We start from the raw sequence: 23,876 nt of genomic DNA on the forward strand, positions 1-23,876 counted from the left end.
CTTCTCAGTGTCACCCTGGGTCATCTCCAGTCATTATACTGAGGTCATGTGTTCATTAATATTTTTTTTTTAAAAAGAATAAAAACAAGGAATAAGAAAAGTAAATAAGAAATACAAAAAAGGTACACTGGCAAATGCAATACATGGGTGGGAATCAAGGTGACCAAGAGCAAAGAGAGCTAAGAGTGAGGAGGAAATCATTTGCTATTTGCTTCAATCCAAGGAATGTCAAGTTAGTTACCTCGCTCTGACTGTAGTCCACAGTGTTTCTGTTGCCCGACCCTTTCGTAGGCAGTGGCTGAGAACTGAAATAATGCACACTGTAGTGAATAATCTTCATACTTTCAACTACAAATTGTTTGACCATACACACATCCACAAATAATGATAAACATATACATACACAAATGCACATACACTGAACTCAACTAGTCAGAAGAAAAGAGAAGAAAAAAACAAGAGAAGATATTTGGTAGCTGCAACATGGATTGAAGATTCTGATTAGTTATGATCAGCCCACTGACACTTATTCAGTCCGCTGGTACTGACTTTTTATCCCAGGATCAGGCAACAACAAAAAAAAGAAGAAAATTCATCATTTTTTAAGACCCTTTTTTAAATTATCTTTTTAAATATTTTTTTTTCATACTACAAGATAGGTAAAAAAATGAAAAATAAAAAAAAGTCAGTGCACTGGCATTACTGAGATCACTTCATCACTGAACAGATTACTAAACTAACCAACAACCAATTTCAATAATTTTGGATTTGTATGTTTTTTTGTGGTTTTTTGTTGATGTTGTCATAATAGCATATTAACTTTCAGGAATAATTACTGGATAAGCATCAAACCATGTCAATATTCACAACCACAACATCAGAGATAAATAAATAAGAGAAAGAATGGGATGGAAAGATAAAAAAATAACCATGACTTCCATAGACTGAAGACATCAACAGAACCTCAAAACTGTGAAAACTTAACCAATGGGTACAACAGCATTATAGCATTCAACTTACTTAGGAATAAGTGATAGCATAGTCTGCATAGCATTAAGAAACTGATAAAAGCACAAAGCAATATTTTTCCATTGGTACAGTCCAATTTTCTGAACTGCCTGAAGTTCTCTGTTTCCTCTTCTGGTTGTTCATGCTTTTGGCAACAGTGCTTGCCACTGATCTTGTCCTGTCTATTGTTTCAAGTAAAAGCAACTGAAGCACAGATTCTGAAGGAGAAAAAAAAAAACAGAAAGAAGAACTTACTGAACAGACATTTCCTGTTCAGTCTCATCATCCACAGGGCCAGAGTTCGGTTTCTTCGTCAGCTGGTTTCGATTCTGATCCAGCTCCCTGCGAAAAAGAACACTGATATGCGACCAATATTACCAGAAAAGCGAGTGTCAGAGACTTGCCCACTAAGAGGTTAAATTAGCAGCCAAGATCAAACGAGAAGACTGACAGACAGACAGACAGACAGACAGAGACACAGAGAGAGAGAGAGAGAGAGAGAGAGAGGGAGGGAGAGAGAGAGAGAAACGGGGAGAGGGAGAGATAGAGAGAGAGAGAGAGAGAAAGAATGTGTGTGTGAAGGGTGAGAAAGACAGACAGACAGAAAAGTAAATTTGAGCATGTGTTAAATCAAACTTTTTGGGGTTTGATAATACATTTTACATTGAACCTGGACTGAGCTTTTATGTTTGTACTTAAGGAACCCCCCCCACCCCCCCTCAAGTATACATATAGATAGATACACAGTTTCTCTGACTTTTGTTTCAGGAAAAGTAGTGACACCAGTTGTTCCACGTCATCTTATGAATGAATCACTGACGCTATGGCACTGACAAATCATGCTCTTTATAGCCACGGAACTGCAAAGGGGCCATTCTGGGCTGAATAACTGATCAGTTCTTGTCCCCAGTTGAAGAGCACCCAAAATAACAACATATAAAAAGGAAATAAGAGGCAGAGAGTTCTGGGCATTGTGAACAGAAGGCCGCAAATGCAAGTGTGCCTATATTGCTATGTAGGGAATCTCAATGAATAGATGTCAATGAATAGAGATAGAAATATAACTGTACATGTTAATATGAAAGTCGTCTGAACCTATCCCATAAGCGCACACACGTGTATACTGAGGGATAAGTACACATCTATAAGTGAAAGCAGAAATGGGTATAAATGTAGCAAGATATCTCATAGATATATATGTATATGTGTGTGTATATATACATGTATATATATATACACACATATATATAGAATTTTTTGTGTGTGTGTGTGTGTGTGTGTGTGTGTGTGTATTTCGTGATTGTTGATTGTGATATAAAACACCAATTTACCCCTGTCTTGCTCAGTCTTGGAAAACCTAAATCAAGTAAAAAACATTAAAAACGATGTAAAAAACAACAACAACAATTCATGAATGTCTGTGTCAGTCATGACATTAACAAGTTCCAACAGATGATAACTTACCCCAGACTTTTCTGCTTTGCTGCTTTCACTTTCTGGCGCAGTTTTGGTGAGTATTTCAGTTTGAACAAACTCGCTTTGGTTCTGCACATGTAACATGTATTTAATTAAACCTTGATGTGCGCTGACTAAAGCACTGTGATGTCAGTTCTTCTGCATACTAGCAATTTGGCTTACAGATTATCTATACAGGAAAGATGAATGCAGCTGAAACAGAACTTTTCAACTCTGAATATGAAGTAACAAAGGCCTTTCCTTTCCAGCTCATCCAAAGAAATTAATTCACTAAAATACTGAAGACACACTATAAACTCATAGTTCCATAGACTTCAGCAGTGCAAGCAAGAGCTTATAATATATGTGTTAAATATAGTATCAATAAATAATCTATGCACTCACAACAGAGACAAACCATTTTTGCCCAACAATATTTCAATGCTGCATGTATACAAAAAAATCACCCAATATTTCATTGAAGTGACAATGAAAAATCATCCACAATGTATCACTATTGTTCCTACTGTGTTGTTATTACCACTATTACTGATGTTCTTTTCTTAACCATTAACATCATTAATATTTTGATTATAAGCATTATCATATTTATGCATTCTTATACCAACTATTCAAATAATCAATATCATTTTAATCATTAGCATTATCTTCATCTTTTTGTAGATTACTCAAATCATGCAAAGACACATTAGACAGAGTAAAGTCAGACTCACTCCACTTTGACGAAGGGTATTTCTTTCAGTTCTTCCACAGACAGACCATCTGTGTCTTTCAGATCATACCTGAAACAACAAACAAAAAAAGCACTCAACTTCTTGAGTGTCAAGAATGTACATACTGTCTACTATAATATGTTCAATAAAATGCATCACTATTTGCCAAGGACATTTTCAATGCTCAGGTATCAATGGTTTCTCCACTGCTGTAGGAATTTATTTACAGCTTAGTCTTTTGTGAAGCACAATGACTCTAAAACTAGGAGGCAAGACTGCACTGGCTCTTAGTGTTGCAGCCTTTAGGGACCATCCCAATACAACAATTACATGATGCAATAAATTAATTTTACCATCTGCTTAAAGTACAATGTATGAGCAATCATTGTGCACAATTTTAAGGAGACATCTTTGTATTTGAGGAGGTAGTGCACATGTTTTCGCACTTAGTGTGAAAACCCTGATTTTATTCTTGGCACACAGTAATCAGGAAACTGTTAAAATGTTTGGTAGGTAAGGGCTTAAATAACCTAATGAGGCTTTGTATGGCCATTCCAGGATGTTATTTTTGTACCTGTCTCAGAAACTCAAACAATGCTTTCAAAATGGTGGACAACAATCAAAACCTAGCTTGAGTGGTGTGAAACGGCCGCGTGTTGCAAAAAACAAAGAGGGCTTTAATGAAAAGATAACATCATCATAAACAAACTAGACAGAGGGGATAAAAGAGACTCATGCTTGCTCACAAACTTGAGTCAATGACAATCAAACTCCACAGGAAAACTCATGACATGCACAAGACTTACTCAAAGTGCTGTTTCAGCTCATCGGGAGGACGCTTGCTGGGCGACTTGCTTCTCCTTTTGGAAACACACACACACACACAAAGTCATTGCTATTCACAATAATATATCTGCTGTAAGCTGAAGAAAGACAGATGCATACTGTGAAAGTGGTAGGTGGGGGAATGGTTTTGCAGTTCTGTCATTTCAATATCGGTACTGTCAACATAACTGTGAGTTAAAATCACCAACGGTTGAAATGTTTGTAAAGCATTTTAAATACTCAAACCCTCAATCCATTTCCAGCACCTCCGTGACTTGAAGACCAAAAGCTTCAGGCTAAATAAGTCTCATACACTATACACTTAAATATATACACATACATTTCCTTACAAAAATCAATATGCATATACCACTGTGTCGTTTTATCTATCTGTAATTTGCTTTCTTGAAAATCTACTGATTTGTTTTGCTCTTAACTACAGGGCTTGATATCATTATGCAAATTAGGTGCCACTCCACAAATTCAAAACTTTATAAAACCCTGATCAGACTTTCTTCCTCTGAAACAACTGTAAACAGCAGGGCCTTCATCTGGACCCATTGTCCAGAGTGAGTTCAATTTTCCTTTGTTTGTAAGTTGTTTTTATCTATCTATATATAAAAAGTTGTTAATGTTCGCTCTAATCTCTGATCCATAAAGATCACAAGTTCATCTGCTTATCTCCCTCCCTCTCTCCTCCTTGTTTCACCTTCGTCGACGTCTCTGTTTTGCTTCACCAGCCGGTGCTGAATGTAGAGAGGGTATAGATCTGTCAACAAACACAGAACACTATGGTATAGATCTGTCAACAAACACAGAACACTATGGTATAGATCTGTCAACAAACACAGAACACTATGGTATAGATCTGTCAACAAACACAGAACACTATGGTATAGATCTGTCAACAAACACAGAACACTATGGTATAGATCTGTCAACAAACACAGAACACTATGGTATAGATCTGTCAACAAACACAGAACACTATGGTATAGATCTGTCAACAAACACAGAACACTATGGTATAGATCTGTCAACAAACACAGAACACTATGGTATAGATCTGTCAACAAACACAGAACACTATGGTATAGATCTGTCAACAAACACAGAACACTATGGTACAGATCTGTCAACAAACACAGAACACTATGGTATAGATCTGTCAACAAACACAGAACACTATGGTATAGATCTGTCAACAAACACAGAACACTATGGTATAGATCTGTCAACAAACACAGAACACTATGGTATAGATCTGTCAACAAACACAGAACACTATGGTATAGATCTGTCAACAAACACAGAACACTATGGTATAGATCTGTCAACAAACACAGAACACTATGGTATAGATCTGTCAACAAACACAGAACACTATGGTATAGATCTATCATCAAACATAGAGCCAGTCGGTACATATCTGTTAAACACAAAGCAGGCTGTTAGATCTGTCAAAACACAGAGCAGGTTGATATAGGTCTGTCAGTATCAATATCAGTAACTCAAGGAGTTCCGACAAATCCATATACGCTACACCACATCTGCCAAGTACATGCCTGACCAGCAGCGTAACTGAACGCACTTAGTCAGAACTTGAGACAAAAAAAAACAAAAAACAACCAAACAAAGAATAAAAAACAACAAAGAAATAAGTAAATGAATTAAAGAAAGGAAAAAAAAAGAAGAGAAAAATCATAAAAAAAAGGTTATGATAAAAAACAACAATAAACAGAAAGACAATAAAGATAATAAATGAACAAAAAAGCAAATAAATGTAAAACACACAGACACGCACACATGCACAACAGATATGCAACAAACATGCAGTTTGACAGATACAAAAGCACAAACATAAGTGGACAGGCCCAACTACACACAAAAGCACACAAGCCCCCACGAGATCTGTCAGCAAACACAAAGCAGGCTGATGGATAGTTTCCATGAACCTGGTTTCAGTCATGTAACATCCAATTCTTTTCTTCTTTTCTTTTTTTGGCATGTGTATGTTGCAAAAACGGTACAAAATTTTAATTAAAAAAAAAAAAAAAAAAAAAAAAGCAGGTAAGAAATAATCTGAATTTTTATGACATTTTACTTTTATGACCGTTGCGATCATTTTGCTTATGATTTTATTTCACTGAAATACATCACATTATATATCATTCAAGTGCAACAAACTAGGAAGGACGTGAAACTGATGTCAACACAAGACAACCCTAAACAAGACCCCAAATCTTCACACTAGGCCAGGAACCCACCAGTAATGCATTCAACTAATAATCTATCCCTGAAAGTAAACCATGTTGTTCTGGACCAAACAAAGCACATATACACCCATATAAACACACACACAACACACAAACCTTCAAACACACACACACACACACACACACAAACTCACCCATTTGGACGATTCTCTTTGTCATGGAATGGATACAAACTGAAAAAGTATTCATCAATAAATGAACAAACAATTATGAATGAAAGCTATTCATCAGACTACACAGTGACAGATTGATTGTCATCAATCACTGTCAATCACTATCATCAAGCACCTGGATATACTTGACATTACCATTCATTTTTTTATTTTTAGAAGAAAAAAAAAAGCATGATTGTGTAACAGTATCAGTATAAGTAGCTCAAGGAGGCGTCACTGCGTTCAGACAAATCCATATATGCTACACCACATCTGCCAAGCAGATGCCTGACCAGCAGCGCAACCCAACGCGCTTAGTCAGGCCTTGGGAGAAAAAAAAAAACAAAAAAAAAAACCCCAAGAGAATAAAAGTAAGTATACATTCATGTATACACACATCCACTGTTTTTGAGCTCTCAAAAAGATCACATGGGAGCCAAAAGAAAAAACAAACAGATCGATGTGTGTCCTGGATTCGATGTTCAATTTTCACCATTTTTTGTTGTTGCTTTTTTTCAATTGTTTGTTTTATGCATTAAGCTCTTTGTTTTAAGGTACTGGTCAAAGGTTTCATTAAAATTCAAAGTCTTTTCCAGACCCTGAAGAGCAAAACACTTTTCTCCTAGACTTTTCCAGCCCTGGACATGGTTCTCTCATTTTTTCCAGGATTTTTCAAGACTTCCATGACTGTACGAACCCTGGAAAAACAGAACTTTTCCAGAGTGAAGCTGGCCTCATCCAATGGAAGACATGATGCAAGAAATGCCAACTGAAGAGTTGCATGGGTGTCAACAATGGCACGTTCTGCTAAGCTTAGTGGATGATATTTCTATTTTCCTTTACTGAGCCAGACAAGCTGGAAGCCAAGAAAAGTGCCTCATTGCATCATAAATATAGTACCTGTCTTCTGATTATAACTAAAAATATAATAATAAAAAAAAAGATTTTTGTTCATCAAAAAGCAACCAATTAAATTCAAAATACACATTTCTTTCAGCCTCTGTCAACAGTAACAGTTTAAATAATAACAATAATAATAATTATAGTATTTATACAGCACTGAATCTTGTGCAGAGACAAATCAAAGCGCTTTCGCATAAAAAAAAAAAAAAGAAAAGAAAAAAGAAAGAAAGAGAGAAGAAGAGGAGCAGGAAGAAGAGGAGCAGGAAGAAGAAGAGCGTAAGAAAGAAACAGATCAAACGACGGTAGCAAAACACTTACACAGGAAACTTGCTTCCATCATTACCCTGGCTGGCCGGGTATCGAGAGGAGACATCTGAAGCACTGTCACTGTCAATGTCTCGCCTGTGTGTTCAATTCACAACAAAAAGCAGTCATACACACAAACCAACCAGAAAGAAAGAAAGAACAAGAGAGGCAAGGCCTTCAAGACTCACTTGTCATACACTTAAAAAAAAAAAATCCAAGCTTGTTATGAATTGAGTATAATTTCAAAATGCAATATTTAAGATGAGAAAGATCAGTTTAAAGCAAATTAAGTCCCCTAGCATTAAATACAGAGTAATTTCCCTTCTTTACTATCTGCACCAAAAACGTTTGCAAAATAAATAAAACTTCCATGCTTAGCAAAAGAAGTTCCTGTTTGAACAAAAAATGATAATAAAATGACTGCTCTTGTTGTTGGGTCAGAATATCAGATCAAAGTGCCAAGTTTAGAGAATACAAAAAATATAAATAAAACAGTAAATGCAGTTTGCATATAATTAGGCTTCATTTTTTTTTTTTTTGTGCCCATCCCAGAGGTGCAATATTGTTTTAAACAATATGACTGGAAAGAACTGAATTTTTCCTATTTTTATGCCTAATTTGGTGTCAACTGACAAAGTATTTGCAGAGAAAATGTCAATGTTAAAGTTTACCACGGACACACAGACAACCGAACACCGGGTTAAAACATAGACTCACTTTGTTTACACAAGTGAGTCAAAAATGGACAAATGACATACTCAAACATGCACCGAAAAAAAAAAGTATCTACATATGTATGTATCTTCATAATAATTTGCTGATATCTTGATCCAAAAGCACATTATACAACAGATCAAAAGGCAATCCAATAAAAACCTAACAATGCTGGCACTGAACTCTGCTGTCTCAATACGATTCAGTCTGAATGAAATATCTTTTTTACGGGAAGAGCCCTTTCAAACTCACAAGATAATTCAGAATACTATCTGCACATTTTGAACAAAACACACACACACACACACACAAAAAAAAGGTTTATTTTTTTATACACATTCGCACAAACTGAATGCAAATTTGGATACCTACCCATACATGCATACACAAACACACAGAGCACATATTCACCAGGACAAACATGTGAGTTACAGAAAAAAACAGCTTATGGAGAGACTTGGGCTGACATGATTTATATAAACTACCTAATCCCTTCCCATTTCACACAATTCTTACCTTCGCCTGCGAGTGATAGAAACATCACTGTCATTGTCAGAACCACGGCGGTTGGGAAAGTACCTGTAACAGAATCAACACAAATCATACACATTCCAGAACAGATCCCCCCCACTCACACACAATATCTCATTCAAACACACACGAATTGCAATACATGAATTTTTTTTGTTTAATTTTGCTTTTTGTCATTTCTTTCCAAGTGAGACAAGAATACTCTCTCTCTCTCTCTCTGTGTCATTAATGTCTGATGGGCACAGTGGCCAAATGGCTACAGCTCTTGATTCTCACCCGTTTCCTGAGTTCGATCCCTGGTTCGGTGCATCAGAAGGGTTAAGGTCAGAGATCTGTCCAATCTCTCAGGTCAACGTATGTGCAGCCCTGCTAATGCTAGTGCCTGAATCCCTTGGTGACTATACGCACGCAGAAGATCACATAAACATGCTGAAGATCCTGTAATCTATGTATCTGTTTGGTGGATAATGAAAACAAGAGCATACCCAGTTTGCACACCTCCCAAAATGAAGTATAGCTGCCTACATGGTGGGGTAAAAATGGTCGTTAACGTAAAGCCCACTCACACATACAAATGAGCGTGGCAGCTGCAGCCCACAGATGCTAAAGAAGAACTATCAGGCGTTGTGATATTCAAGGTGAAAAAAAAAAAGAAAAAAAGATCATGCTTGTTGTTGCTGATGGAAAAGAAGGCAGAACCTCACTTTCTCCTCTGACTGATACCGCTCTCACTGTCACTGCCCGTCATGGCCCGACTCCTCTGCTCCCTCGCCTTGTTGCTCCGCTCCGAGACCGGAGACTCTTTCCCGTGGGTGTACAGGCCACTGAAACACACAAAGAAGGGAACACAATGAAAAAACCAGTCACTGTGGCCAAGTGGTTAATGCCACAGGTTGACAACAAGGGGAACATGACCAGTCACTGTGGCCAAGTGGTTAATGCCACAGATTGACAACAAGGGGAACATGACCAGTCACTGTGGCCAAGTGGTTAATGCCACAGATTGACAACAAGGGGAACATGACCAGTCACTGTGGCCAAGTGGTTAATGCCACAGATTGACAACAAGGGGAACATGACCAGTCACTGTGGCCAAGTGGTTAATGCCACAGATTGACAACAAGGGGAACATGACCAGTCACTGTGGCCAAGTGGTTAATGCCACAGATTGACAACAAGGGGAACATGACCAGTCACTGTGGCCAAGTGGTTAATGCCACAGATTGACAACAAGGGGAACATGACCAGTCACTGTGGCCAAGTGGTTAATGCCACAGATTGACAACAAGGGGAACATGACCAGTCACTGTGGCCAAGTGGTTAATGCCACAGATTGACAACAAGGGGAACATGACCAGTCACTGTGGCCAAGTGGTTAATGCCACAGATTGACAACAAGGGGAACATGACCAGTCACTGTGGCCAAGTGGTTAATGCCACAGGTTGACAACAAGGGGAACATGACCAGTCACTGTGGCCAAGTGGTTAATGCCACAGATTGACAACAAGGGGAACATGACCAGTCACTGTGGCCAAGTGGTTAATGCCACAGGTTGACAACAAGGGGAACATGACCAGTCACTGTGGCCAAGTGGTTAATGCCACAGATTGACAACAAGGGGAACATGACCAGTCACTGTGGCCAAGTGGTTAATGCCACAGATTGACAACAAGGGGAACATGACCAGTCACTGTGGCCAAGTGGTTAATGCCACAGGTTGACAACAAGGGGAACATGCGTACAATCCCCATGACCAGTCACTGTGGCCAAGTGGTTAGCGCCACAGATTGACAACTAGCAAAACATGTGTTCAATCCCTATAGGAAGTGGGGGCTTTCTCAGCCTGTGGATGGTTCCTGCCCAGAGTTGAACGTGCTAGGGGATCAAATGGAAAGACTGGGACCACACAGTTCAGGGTCACCCACTTTACTGATGCGTCTTTGGGAGTGTTGCTCAAATTTCCTGACTATCGCTGCAGGCGTCCGTATCCCTCAGATGGTTGACATCGGGATATTAATATTATGAGAGGTCAACCGTGTCAAGTAGTCCCAAACCTAGTGGACCTCCCATAGCAACATCCTCATCACCCACATAATCATTCCAGGACAACCGTGTCAAGAAGTCCCAAACCTAGTGGACTCCCCATAGCAACATCTTCATCACCCACATGATCATTCCAGGACAACCTTGTCAAGTAGTCCCAAACCAAGTGGACTCCCATAGCAACAACCTCATCACCCATTCATTATCATTTACGATTCATTTATGTTTCTATGCTTGTAATTCATGCTCTGTTGCCTTACGTTGTTTTTTTTAAAATTTGGTTGCATGTTCTACAAATCAGTGTTCATATATATTGAATTCACCACCATATTGGTTTGATACGTTGTGCATATGTATATACAAAATGGGTGCATGCATAAGGGCAGGCGTGCACAAACGTGTATGTGTATGTTTCAAATAATGGAAAGTATTTTTAATAAGATTTTTTTTTTTCCATTTGACTTGCTTTGCTCTAACTCTGTTCAGTGTGATTTTGTTTCATATGTTGTATGTCAAATTTTACAGTTTTGCTATTGGTCTGTATGTATAACAGACTTTGCCAGACTTTAAATTTCTCTACTGAGATTGATTCTCATCTGATCTGATCGAAATATTGAAAACAAAATGTCCACAAAAAAGGAGTACATTAAAATGTACAAATTTAATAATTTATGCTAAAACTGAAAACAAAATTAGTGTAAATGAGTGAAAATATAAACACAGTTGATATATCAATACATAAAGATCACCAATTTAAAAGCTCAACCAACCAACCACCCCACTAACAGTTTTATACACTAATCATTTCAAAGTAACAATTGCAATGAAAGCACAAACAACAAATCAGTTAACGAAGGTAGTTTTATTACAGCTAATTTACATTGTGGAAAAACAATCAGGTACTGTGTGTCTATTTACTCACTTTCGTAAAGCACCTTGAGAACAGGAACTGTATCAGTTCATATCATTATTATTACTGTTATGCTGCTGTTGTTGCTATTATTATTATCATTAGTATTATTATTTGTGTGTGTGTGTGTGTGTGTGTGTGTGTGTGTGTGTGTATTTGTGGAGGGCAGCTGCTATGTACATGTGCAAGTTAAAATGCATGTATGCACTGTGTGTGTGTGTGTGTGTGTGTGTGTGTGTGTTTGTGGAGGGCAGCTGCTATGTACATGTGCATGTTAAAATGCATGTATGCACTGTGTGTGTGTGTGTGTGTGTGTGTGTGTGTGTGTGTGTGTGTGTGTGTGTGTGTGTGTGTTTGTGGAGTTTGTTAGTCACATTTTAGTGAGTGTACTTAACACTGATGTAATGTGTTATGCAAACAAAAGTGTCATGTAAAACTCCAATAGCAGATTTCTGGATAGTGTGCTATGTAAGTGCCCATCATTATAATTACTATCATTATCATCATCATCATTCTTCCTATATCATTATCATTATTATCATTACCAATGTCACCATTATCATTATCATTACTTGTTTGTCTGAACTGATAACTCACTGATCAAAGTTGGTTTCCCAGAGGCCAGACTTACTGTGCTCATCATCAATTTCCTGCGTTATTCAGTCAGGCTTCAAACACGCCCCCTCACCACTCCCACCTCCGTTATCGTTTCATCCAAATGACTAGCTTCCAGACCACCACTCAGGGCCTAGTGGAGAAAAAGAAAATCCGGGCGAGTGTGGGATTTGATCTGGCAGATCCCTCAGATTCTCTCAACTTCCAAGGTGAACAACCTAACCACCAGGCCACAACTCCACTTACTAGTCAAAGTTGGTTTCCCAGGGGGCAGACTTGGTGCTGCGGGGAGATTCATGACCCTGAAGCTCCGGCAGAGAGCGGTGACGAGGGCTGAAACAAAACGCCAGACTTGGAATGTTTCAGACATTAAAGGAAGAGTATGACACATTAACACGGTGTTTGTCAAATGCCAAACTTGGCATGTTTGAGACACTGAAGCAAGTGAATGACCCATTAACACGGTGTTTGTCAAATGCCAAACCTGGCATGTTTCAGACGCTGAAGGAAGAGTACGACACATTCACATGGTGTTTGTCACCACAGATTGTCATTTCTGGAGTCATTTTCGACGGGCGCAATAGCCGAGTGGTTAAAGCGTTGGACTTTCAATCTGAGGGTCCCGGGTTCGAATCACAGTGACGGCACCTGGTGGGTAAAGGGTGGAGATTTTTACGATCTCCCAGGGTCAACATATGTGCAGACCTGCTAGAGCCTGAACCCCCTTCGTGCGTATATGCAAGCAGAAGATCAAATACGCACGTTAAAGATCCTGTAATCCATGTCAGCGTTCGGTGGGTTATGGAAACAGGAACATACCCAGCATGCACACCCCTGAAAGCGGAGTATGGCTGCCTACATGATGGGGTAAAAACGGTCATACACGTAAAAGCCCACTCGTGTGCATACGAGTGAACGTGGGAGTTGCAGCCCACGAACGCAGAAGAAGAAGAGAAGAAGTCATTTTCTCACATTTCCTTTTTTTCTTTCTTTTCTTTTCCATGTATTAAACAACAGTAAAGAGAAGTAGCACTCTCCATTTACAAAGTACACAACTTCAAGTCAATGCTGCTGATACTACCAATTCAGCTAGTATAAACAGGGAAATAAAAGTTACACAAGAACAGACTCAAGACGCTTACTCTAAAAGGGGAGTTCTGGGCTTGTCTTTATACCCATCATTTGACATGTGCACACAGCAGCAACGACACAACAAATGTGTAAACACAAATGAGCTTTTATTCAGGGCTGGCATAGCCTAAAACTTTTAGTCTTGTATATGCTACACAGAATATACAGACAACACAGAACAAATACACGGTTGCTTTGTTCTATACAGAGCATAAGCATGAGGAATAATTAATATGATACAGTACTGGTTTGCGTTTTGTTGTGTTGTCTTGTGGTGTTGTACAATATTGCACTGTATTGTAAATAAATGAATGAATATTGTATTGCAATGTAAATAAATAAATATTGTACACTGCATTGCATCTATAGTGTTGTACTGTGCTGTATTTCATTGAAAATAGATCAATATGAACACATAAACAGATGAACAAACAAACAAACAACAAATGACTCACGCTCGCACAGGCTCAGGTCTCATCATCATGGTGACCATACCGGTGTCCTGATCATACTGACTCTCGTAGTTCTCCCGAGCTGCACGCAAACATTCATACTTTCCATGTCAACATCAACACTGCAGTTTTTACCAGCATGTATCTTCTTCTTCTTCTTCATTCATGGGCTGCAACTCCCACATTCACTTGTATGTAGATGAGTGGGGTTTTACGTCTTTGACCGTTTTTACCTCATTTTTGGTGGTGTGCATGCTGGGTATGTTCTGGTTTCCATAACCACCGAACGCTGACATGGATCTGTAATGTGTGTATTTGATCTTCTGCTTCCATATACACACAAAGGGGGGGGTTCAGGCACTAGCATGTCTGCACATATGTTGACCTGGGAGATCGGAAAATTCTCCACCCTTTACCCACCAGCTGCTGTTACAGAGATTCAAACCCGGGACCCTCAGACTGGAAGTCCAACATTTTAACTGGCTACTGTGCCCGTCTAAGAGTGTGTGTAATTGTTACTGTCATTTACTATTAGCATGCCAACATTCACACTTTCCAAAATGATGGCAATATCAATACTGCAGTTTGTATCAGCAAAAACAAGTTAATGACACTGCAGTTGTTGTTAGCTAACATCAGCATGCCAACGTTCATGCTTTCCGTATCAATGGCTACATCCATGCCCCAGTTTGAATCAGTGAAAACAATTACTTCACACTGTGGTCTTTGTCACTTAACATCAGCATGCCAGCATTTATGCTTCCCATATCAATGACAACACCAACACCACAGTTTAAATCAGTTTCACAACACTGCAGTTTTTGTCAGATTACATGAGCAGGAGCTCTATAATTTGAAGTATAAACCTAAAACAATGAACTTAAAGAAAAAGAAATTATACTGTATGCATTTCAACACTGCACATAGCACACCTCTGTTAGGAAAAGGGTTTGAGAAAAGGTGGGTTTCAATTCTTTTGATTAAAAAATGACCAAAAAAAAAATGTGGGTTTCAATTCTTTTGATTAAAAAATCACAAAGAAACGCAATGGTATACAGAGCATAAACAGTTACAATTCCACATGTCAGAGACTTTCTTTTTCTTTCTTTTTTTACTGCCCCATCACCTGTACTGTTTCAGTGGATTACTCTCATGCCACTCATTCCGAGTCCTCCCCACACACCCATACCAGTGTTCATCTGTCCGCAGTCCCAATGCTGACAGTCCACAAGGAACCTTCAATGTTAGGTCACCAGGAGGCCACACACCAGAGGAGACCCTGCACTGCTGCTGAGTCAAACTGGTGGTATTCGGCAGTGCCTATTCCAATTTGACGAACTTAGGACACCAACTACAAAGCCCCCTATAATAATCGCGGAGCCAGACTGAGTGAGCGTCTTCACCAGAATGGAGACCGCCACCACATCCCTCCAACAGCAGTCCGCCATGAATCCACCGACACTGAAAACCTGACAACAGTCACCCCAAGTGTGAAAATGGAGGGGCATCGAAACTGAGGTCACCATGAGAGCAGGGCATAAAAGATGATATAATTTGGGGCTCTTTCTTCATACCATTGATGAAGGAGGAGTAGGAGGATGACGATGATGATGACAATGTTGCTTTGGAGGTCCATTTAGGTTTGGGACTACATGATAAAGCTGTACTCTACGCTTCATGTCATGATATCCTGGTGTCAACCAGGCCCAAGAGATACAGACACTTGTAGTGTTGATCAGGAAATCAGAGCAACACACCCAAAGACGCATCCATGAAGTGGATGATGCTTGACTGTGTGGTCTCACGTCTTCACATTTAAGTCCATATCACACAAACTCTGGGTAGGAGCCAGCCATAGACCGAAAAACCCACCTCCACTGGGATTTGAACACGCATCCTCCCAGCTGTCAGTCTGTGACACTATCCACTTCGCCACAGCGGCTGGTCACTTCAGAGACTCTTTCCCACACACACACACACACACACACTTATACACCGAACACAAAATTTACCATTAATTCTCGAGTCAGAATTGACTCGTCGAGGCTGTCGTCGACTTGGAAGACGGTTGACGTTGGATGTATTTCTAGACAGGTTGTCGCTGATTGCCTGACGTTCTGAACGACCACTATCAACATAGCAGGGAAGTACCATTAACATGTGCTGTCTTCAAAACCACCAGTTTCAGCAAATCAATCATTTCATATCATGAAACAGAAGATTACAACAACAACAAAAAGTTGCTTCAAAGCATCAATCATAATGTTCATGAAATTATTTATAAAAAAAAAAAAATCTGCATCAGAAAGTGATTCAAAATATATTTATGTTTCCTATAAAAGAACACTTATGTGTGCTCACACATGCACATACATTCAATTGTACAGTGAGCATGCATTATCTACACACATGAAAGCAAACATACATCACAAGTTATGAATAATAAAAATGATATTTCACACAAGAAAGTCTGGAAACAAATGCAATACACAATATTATCAAGCTTTGAAGTAAAACACAAAACATCCAATTTTCACTCTAATAAGTCAATAATCTGGCTAATTACACTTAAAAAGTTTCATATACTTACAGATGAGGGGAAAAAAACCAGGTTACAAGATATTTAAACATGCACAGTAGATCTTTGATACTAACTCTGTCCTTTAGAGATCATAATGGAGTTTACACCAATGGTGGGCATTTTGTTTGCCTGATAGAATTTGTTTATACTTCTATGTTGCAAATTTCAGATAATCTGTGAGTGTGTGTATGTGTGTTTGTGTGCGTATGTGTGGTGTGTGTAAGCATGTGTGCATGTGTGTGCACATGCACACATGTGTATGTACGAGTGTGACTATGCATGGGAATGTGTTTGTGTGTATGCGTGTGCATCTGTGGATGTACGTATATGAATTCATTTTCAGGATCAAGCATGTCTACCGAACTGATAACTTAGTACATCACAGCATCACCATCAATCTTACCATGTAATCATTTACGTATTGGGGACAGCGAGTGTAGGATGGAAGGTGGGTTTATCAGCTAAACACACAGACTGAATGGCAAACACACATGACCTGTCATATTCGGCAAAAGCGCTATAACTACAAATCAGGCACAAAGTAACAAAGGCTAGCCCTGTAATGACATTAAAGAAGTTCGGAAATGGTTCTTGTACTCCTCAATAGCAGCTGATCATGAAGTGAAACTTTCATGAAGGAAAGTTACATGTGTCTGTATGTTATGTGAGCACACACATGTATTCCTTCAAAAAATATATCCCCCCCCCCCCCCCCCGCCCCCACCACCACCACCTCATTACATTCAATAAACTGTGTGTGCAAGATGAATCATTTATTTGGAATTTATTCTGGGGCATTTGATTTTCTTTTCTCAGCTGATGTTCATTGTTCTGGTGATGATAAAATCAGCATACCAAGGATAGCTGTGGACCAGACATGACACAGGGAGCTAGTTCATCAGAAATAATAAAACAAAAACACTGCCAGGCAGAAATGAAAAAGAGAGATGGGAGGGGCTGCACTGTAGTGACTCATTCTCTCCAAGGGGAGTAGGCAGAATTTCATTTCACACACAGAAATCTGTTTGACAGAAAAGACATTGGTGGTACCCCCACTGCAGCCTACTACTGGCTATAGGGCCAGGTAGTTAAGTACATCAGTTTGTTTTTTAGTTTAAACACTGAAGTCTGTGATACCAGATGCAGGCTGCAACGCGGAGCCCAGCACTGCAGTCTCATAATCAAGTTCTACTGTGCATATTTACAATGGTCTCAACACAGTGCAGGTACATGGAGATGAAGAGGACCAACCTTCTACAACCAAAGATATACATGAAATCCGGTTACAAAGATAACATGCAAAGTGCAAACAGCAATACAAATTCAGACAGATACATTAATATGAAAACCTTAGTGCTTCTACTATGTTTTAACACTTCATACCATCATCCATCTCACTTTAAATTTTCAGCTGTCACTTCAATATAAATGTAAGCTGTTTTACATTCAATTGGAATACTAAGCTTAAATCTTTGATACCATGGCAAACAAGTTCCAAACATGTTCCAGGCATGCATACAATTCACCAGTTAACACTTCATGTTTTGTTAGTCAATGTATACAAAGCACAATACAGTTCACCAGTTAACACTTCATGTTTTGTTAGTCAATGTATACAAAGCTCAATACAGTTCACCAGTTAACACTTCATGTTTTGTTAGTCAATGTATACAAAGCACAATACAGTTCACCAGTTAACACTTCATGTTTTGTTAGTCAATGTATACAAAGCTCAATACAGTTCACCAGTTAACACTTCATGTTTTGTTAGTCAATGTATACAAAGCTCAATACAGTTCACCAGTTAACACTTCATGTTTTGTTAGTCAATGTATACAAAGCACAATACAGTTCACCAGTTAACACTTCATGTTTTGTTAGTCAATGTATACAAAGCACAATACAGTTCACCAGTTAACACTTCATGTTTTGTTAGTCAATGTATACAAAGCACAATACAGTTCACCAGTTAACACTTCATGTTTTGTTAGTCAATGTATACAAAGCACAATACAGTTCACCAGTTAACACTTCATGTTTTGTTAGTCAATGTATACAAAGCACAAGTGCAAATAAGCAAACACGCATCCTTACTTAATTCTATACTTTATTGTCAATACCTAAACAATAATGACAAAACAAACTGTAAAAACAATTATCTATCCAAATGAATATACTTTAAACGTCTACCAAAACAAAAGTTTGAAAAATGTCATACTTCTTAACCACTACTTAGTATAATCTGCTAGTGTTGTTAGTAGAATCATTAGTAGAATTTTAGTAATTACCAAACAAAATAAAGTACTAAGAAGACTTTCGTCATCTCTAAGAATATTTCATGGACTTCTTGAAAATTCAAAATATATGCATCCATGCACAATTACATATACACAATGATCTAAATTTCTATGTGCTGTATCTTTTATAAATTTTCTTTACAAAATGCTTCGTAATATATATATATATATATATATATATATATATATATATATATATATATATATATATATGTGTGTGTGTGTGTGTGTGTGTATGTATATGTATATATATATATATATATATATATATATATATATATATAGAGAGAGAGAGAGAGAGAGAGAGAGAGAGAGAATGTGTGTGTGTGTGTGTGTGTGTGTGCAAAGGAACTTAAAACATGTATTCATCTTTAAGAAACATAAATATGGATATTCTGGGGTTAGGGGGGTCTCAGGGAGGGGGTCAATTGTTTTCCTTATCTGTTTCTATTTATGATCTTGAATTGAGTAATAAACTATTCACATATATATGTAAGAAAATGGACAAAAATTAGGAGAAAGATAAGACGTTAACAGAAAAGTTTCAAACAATAAACAAATAGTACTTTGGGGGAGTATTTTTAATGCCAAAATGAAATGAATTGTGAAATACACGCAAAGCATTTGATCAGCAAGGAAAATAGGGTATTTTCTAAAAACATTTTGATGCAAACCCCGGGATCAACAGACATGCACCTCTCTTTCATTAATTGTATGATCCATGCATCACTAAAATTGCAGCTCTTTTCTGACAGATTTACCAAGACTGTTGTGATCGGCTTGAAGGTCATTGTTATGCATGGCCTGTACCTATTCATGGGTGTGTGTTATAAAAGAATGAGAAAATGAGCGAATGAAAGCAATGAAAATGAGTCGGTGGTGTTTTTTAGTTTATGCTTCATTGCATTGCATTGCATTGTATTGTATTGCATTGTACTGTACTGTACTGTATTGCTCTTTTTGTCCAGCAGATTTCTCTGTGTAAAATATGGGCTGCTCTCCCCAGGGAGAACACATCGCTATACTGAGAGTGCACCCTTTTTTTAGTATTTTTTTCTGCATGCAATTTTATTTGTTTTCCTATCAATGAGGATTTTTCTACACAATTTTGCCATGGACAACCCTCTTGTTGCTGTGGGTTCTTTTATGTGCTTTAAGTGCATGCTGCACACAAGACCTTGGTTTATCATCTCATCTGAATTACTACCGTCCAGACCACCACTCAAGGTTTCGTGGAGGGGGAGAAAATACTTGTAACTGTGAGATTCGAAAAAGTGTGCTCAGATTCTCTCGCTTCTTAGGTGGACGCGTTACCTCTTGGCCAACACTCCATTCTTATTGTGTTGACTCAATTCACTCCTAATGCTGATCTGCTATTAATGTGGCTCGAGAAAACTGTAAACAGTCAAAGGTTTGCTATGGATAAATGTCAGAACATCGTGTGGATTCATCACGCTTACCAATATAACAACACAGAAACATTGTAAAAATCATCCTCTTAGGTTTTGTCCCCTTTAAACAAAAGCAGAAAATCAACTAGAATTACTCAGTTTTTGATTTTTCCTTAACACTTCAATTCTGTAAAATCATTCTCCACCCCCCCCGCCCCCCACCACCACCACTACCATCCACCACCACCACCACCAGCCACAACAACAACAGCAATAACAGAAACTTGAGAACAGTTATAAAAAAAAAAATTAAAAAAAAAAAACAAACCCAAAAAACAATCAACAACTTGAAAACAACACCAAAAGCTCGAGAAAAAGAATCCTGAAGACATTTCATCAATGCCTTAAACGTCCCATTTTCTCTCTGTACATCTCCCCACCTGAGCACAAGTAACACGCGATACAAAAGCATGTTCTGTTACACCTTCCTGACCGTTCTGTTTTCCCGCCCTCTCCATCATGCCAACAACTGTCAGCTGCAGCAACAAACGATCCAAAAAGACTATCACCACCAGCTGATCTCATGCCACCAAACACTGAAAAGCGGCATGGCGAGGCATCTGAATGACAACAACAGTAACAACAACAACAACAACACACACACACACACAAAGAAAGCTACAAGCATGTCTCATTCCATGAAGCCTGATCCGACTTGTGCTGCCAGCAGCTGTTCGACTCACCTGTGGCGATTACTGGACACTGAGCGTAAAACACGGTTCTCCCTAGAGCTTCGTTCCTGAGTCTGGTTTAGTCTGATGAGATGAGTTTATGGTGAATGGTGATTGTCAACATGGTAATATTAATAATCTGCATTTATACAGCACTTTCACTGCTGCTCTAAGTGTATTTTAAATATATGTAGTAAAAATAAGACACAGGAGCATAGTTTTTAAAAAGTCAAGGTACAAACTTGCTAAAAATACCGTTTCTGAAAATAGTGTGACATCACTCAGGCCCCTCTCACCTCACCCCCATGCCCCCCACACACTGATGCACACACACACACACACTGATGCACACACACACACACACTGATGCACACACACACACACTGATGCACACACACACACACACACTGATGCACACATACACACACACTGATGCACACATCCACACACACGAAACCCCAAAAGGTCTGGGGTGAGAAAAATCAAAAGATAGTTTGAAGTATTGCCATGACAAATATGGTTTAAGTTTAGATTTGAAAGAATTCATGATGTGAAGCTTACTCTGTCACGTGATTTCTGCATTCTAAATGACAGTACTTGGAACAAAACCCATCTGTGCATAAAGAAAACAAATGAAATGTTCTTCTAAAACTAAATGAGACTAACTAAAAAAAAGATTCTGTAAACAATTATTCAATCAACAGCGAATGATTAAACTTGTTGTAACTTAAAAAAAAAAAAAAAAAAAAAAAAAACAGTGAATAAATGTAGATGTGCAAAGAAATATAAAACCAAGAATAAACACAGCGATATAAAAAAAAAAATTAAAAAAGGAAGAAAAGAAAGATGAGAGAAAGAGAACATGAATGAATGAATTTATCCAGAAGACAATACAACAAAGTGTTTCAATCGCTTCCTCTTTTACTGCATCCCCACCCCTCATGCATCCACGGTCTAATAAAATTTAAAGTGTACAAATTATACCCAAGGCCAAACAAATAGATATTCAAAGTATCCTGTAAGCTGATTCAAACATTCACACTTCCAATCAAATGCCCCTTCACTAAAAGCACTAACTGAAACAGAGATATATGAGCACCTCAATACACTTCAATCACACGATGTCAGATTCAAACGCCAAATCATACACTGTCAATCATAAGGTGATCTGTATGTTCAGGGCACTGCAGTTTATATATCCAAAGCATGGCAGTTCACAGCAGAGGACCCACAGCCATAAATGAGACCAGAAAATGAACAATCCAAAGGCTGCTCTACTGATGGAGGCAAGCCAAAAGCTTTAAATATGGTGTAAAAGTTACTGCAAATTACTTGGTGCAAAATAAATAATTCACCCATAAGAAACACTAGTTACACACACCACAGCATACATACACACTTCAAACAGCAACCACAATCAACATTTGTGTCTTGATGCTTGCAAATAACAAAACTGGAATGATGTTGCAAAGATCAGGGCTCTACCTGATTATCATACACACTATTCTGAAGTAATGTATAAGCTAATAATGCCCAGTTAAACATTCCTCACTCTCTTCAAGAAAATGTACATACTACATGTCTTAAGTATCAAAATCAGTTGCCAAAGTGGAAAAAGACAGCCTTCAAGTTTAAGCATGCACACATGTACAAATATGCATACTCTCTCTCTTTCTCTCCAACACATTTTACAAATCTATACCAAAGCATTTTCATTTCCAACAAGCTACAACAGACATAACTATTCTCATGCGCTCTGGTCATTTATATAATGAACAGTTCCCATTCAAATGACTAAAAAGAAAGAAAACACAATCAAACAAACAAAAGAAAAGAAAATGTAACTAAGCTGAGTATGTCATATATGTCAGCATATCATACCTAAAATCATAATGCACACAAGAGAATAGCAGGAGCATTATCTGCATATATGTTCATACATTGTTTGTTGCCCTAAAGCCATTCCTTTTTATCAACTTTCAAGTGATAGACTTTTATCAAACAGTTATTGTCAGCAGCTTAATTTCAACCATGACTTACTGATCATCAGTACATCATGAAACGGAGAGGTGTTTTTTTTGTTTTGTTTTTGTTCATAATACTGCATTATATAAAATATCAAATAAGGATAAAAAATTTAGAATCCTGAGTGAATTATGGAAAATAAGCTGTTTGGATTATACCATTCATTTTGTAAATAGACAACGGGACATCTATCTAAAGTCCAGTAATGACCTCTCTAATTCCTTTCTTTTGGTCAAGTCACAGTCACTTTCAGTTACACTGTCAATGTACAAATAATAAAACATCAAAACTTTGATTTTTCTCCTTGGACATTACCGTAGAATATGTCAGTTTTATTCTAAAAGCATTTTAAGATAGAATTAGAAATGAAACAGAAAGATAAACAAACAAATAAACAGAGAGGAAGAGAGACAGAATGAAAGAGTCAGAGATAAAGACACAGAAAGGAAAGAAACAGACAGACACACACAGATCATGACTGATGCACTAACACAGACACCGACAGAATGTTTCCAAACCAAAATAACCTTTGTTCACTAAGTTCACCTTACAGTTATCACCTCAATATTCCCACCACCACCACCACCACACTTTATTCCCATAACAACCCACCCTCAACTACCCTTACACTCCCCCCCCCTCCCCCGCCCCCCTCTTTCCCCGACATGCAGTAAAGGACGAGACATGCAGACAAAATACCTAAAGAATGCATGGTGCGCCACACAACATTTCCACAAGTGCTTGCAGGCAGTCTTTCGGGGCAGCACAAAGGCGTATACATGCTCTTCATTCTTC

The 23,876-nt window shown here is 38.2% G+C and overlaps 1 protein-coding gene across 5 annotated transcripts in view; it reads right to left on the bottom strand.

Moving 5' to 3' along the window:
- The window catches only part of LOC143282194 (band 4.1-like protein 4), a 76,302-nt gene that overhangs the window by 26,270 nt on the left and 26,156 nt on the right, over positions 1-23,876 (bottom strand). For 4 of the 5 annotated variants that reach the window (XR_013055219.1, XR_013055220.1, XM_076587780.1 and 1 more), the window contains exons 10-24: positions 23,781-23,872; positions 21,069-21,140; positions 16,069-16,184; positions 14,060-14,138; positions 12,720-12,806; positions 9,609-9,728; positions 8,890-8,952; positions 7,672-7,755; positions 6,433-6,471; positions 4,732-4,791; positions 4,004-4,057; positions 3,198-3,266; positions 2,473-2,553; positions 1,264-1,350; positions 242-305 (exon numbers count right to left, since the gene is read on the bottom strand). Coding sequence is in view for 3 of the 5 variants with exons in the window: in XM_076587780.1 (XP_076443895.1) it covers positions 242-305; positions 1,264-1,350; positions 2,473-2,553; positions 3,198-3,266; positions 4,004-4,057; positions 4,732-4,791; positions 6,433-6,471; positions 7,672-7,755; positions 8,890-8,952; positions 9,609-9,728; positions 12,720-12,806; positions 14,060-14,138; positions 16,069-16,184; positions 21,069-21,140; positions 23,781-23,872 (1,167 nt within the window). In the remaining 2 variants the exon portion in view is untranslated. The remainder of the gene's footprint in view (positions 1-241; positions 306-1,263; positions 1,351-2,472; positions 2,554-3,197; positions 3,267-4,003; positions 4,058-4,731; positions 4,792-6,432; positions 6,472-7,671; positions 7,756-8,889; positions 8,953-9,608; positions 9,729-12,719; positions 12,807-14,059; positions 14,139-16,068; positions 16,185-21,068; positions 21,141-23,780; positions 23,873-23,876) is intronic. The other variant, XM_076587779.1, reaches the window with a different exon arrangement.

This window comes from Babylonia areolata, chromosome 5, assembly GCF_041734735.1.
Source record: "Babylonia areolata isolate BAREFJ2019XMU chromosome 5, ASM4173473v1, whole genome shotgun sequence".
NCBI classification, from domain to species: domain Eukaryota; kingdom Metazoa; phylum Mollusca; class Gastropoda; order Neogastropoda; family Buccinidae; genus Babylonia; species Babylonia areolata.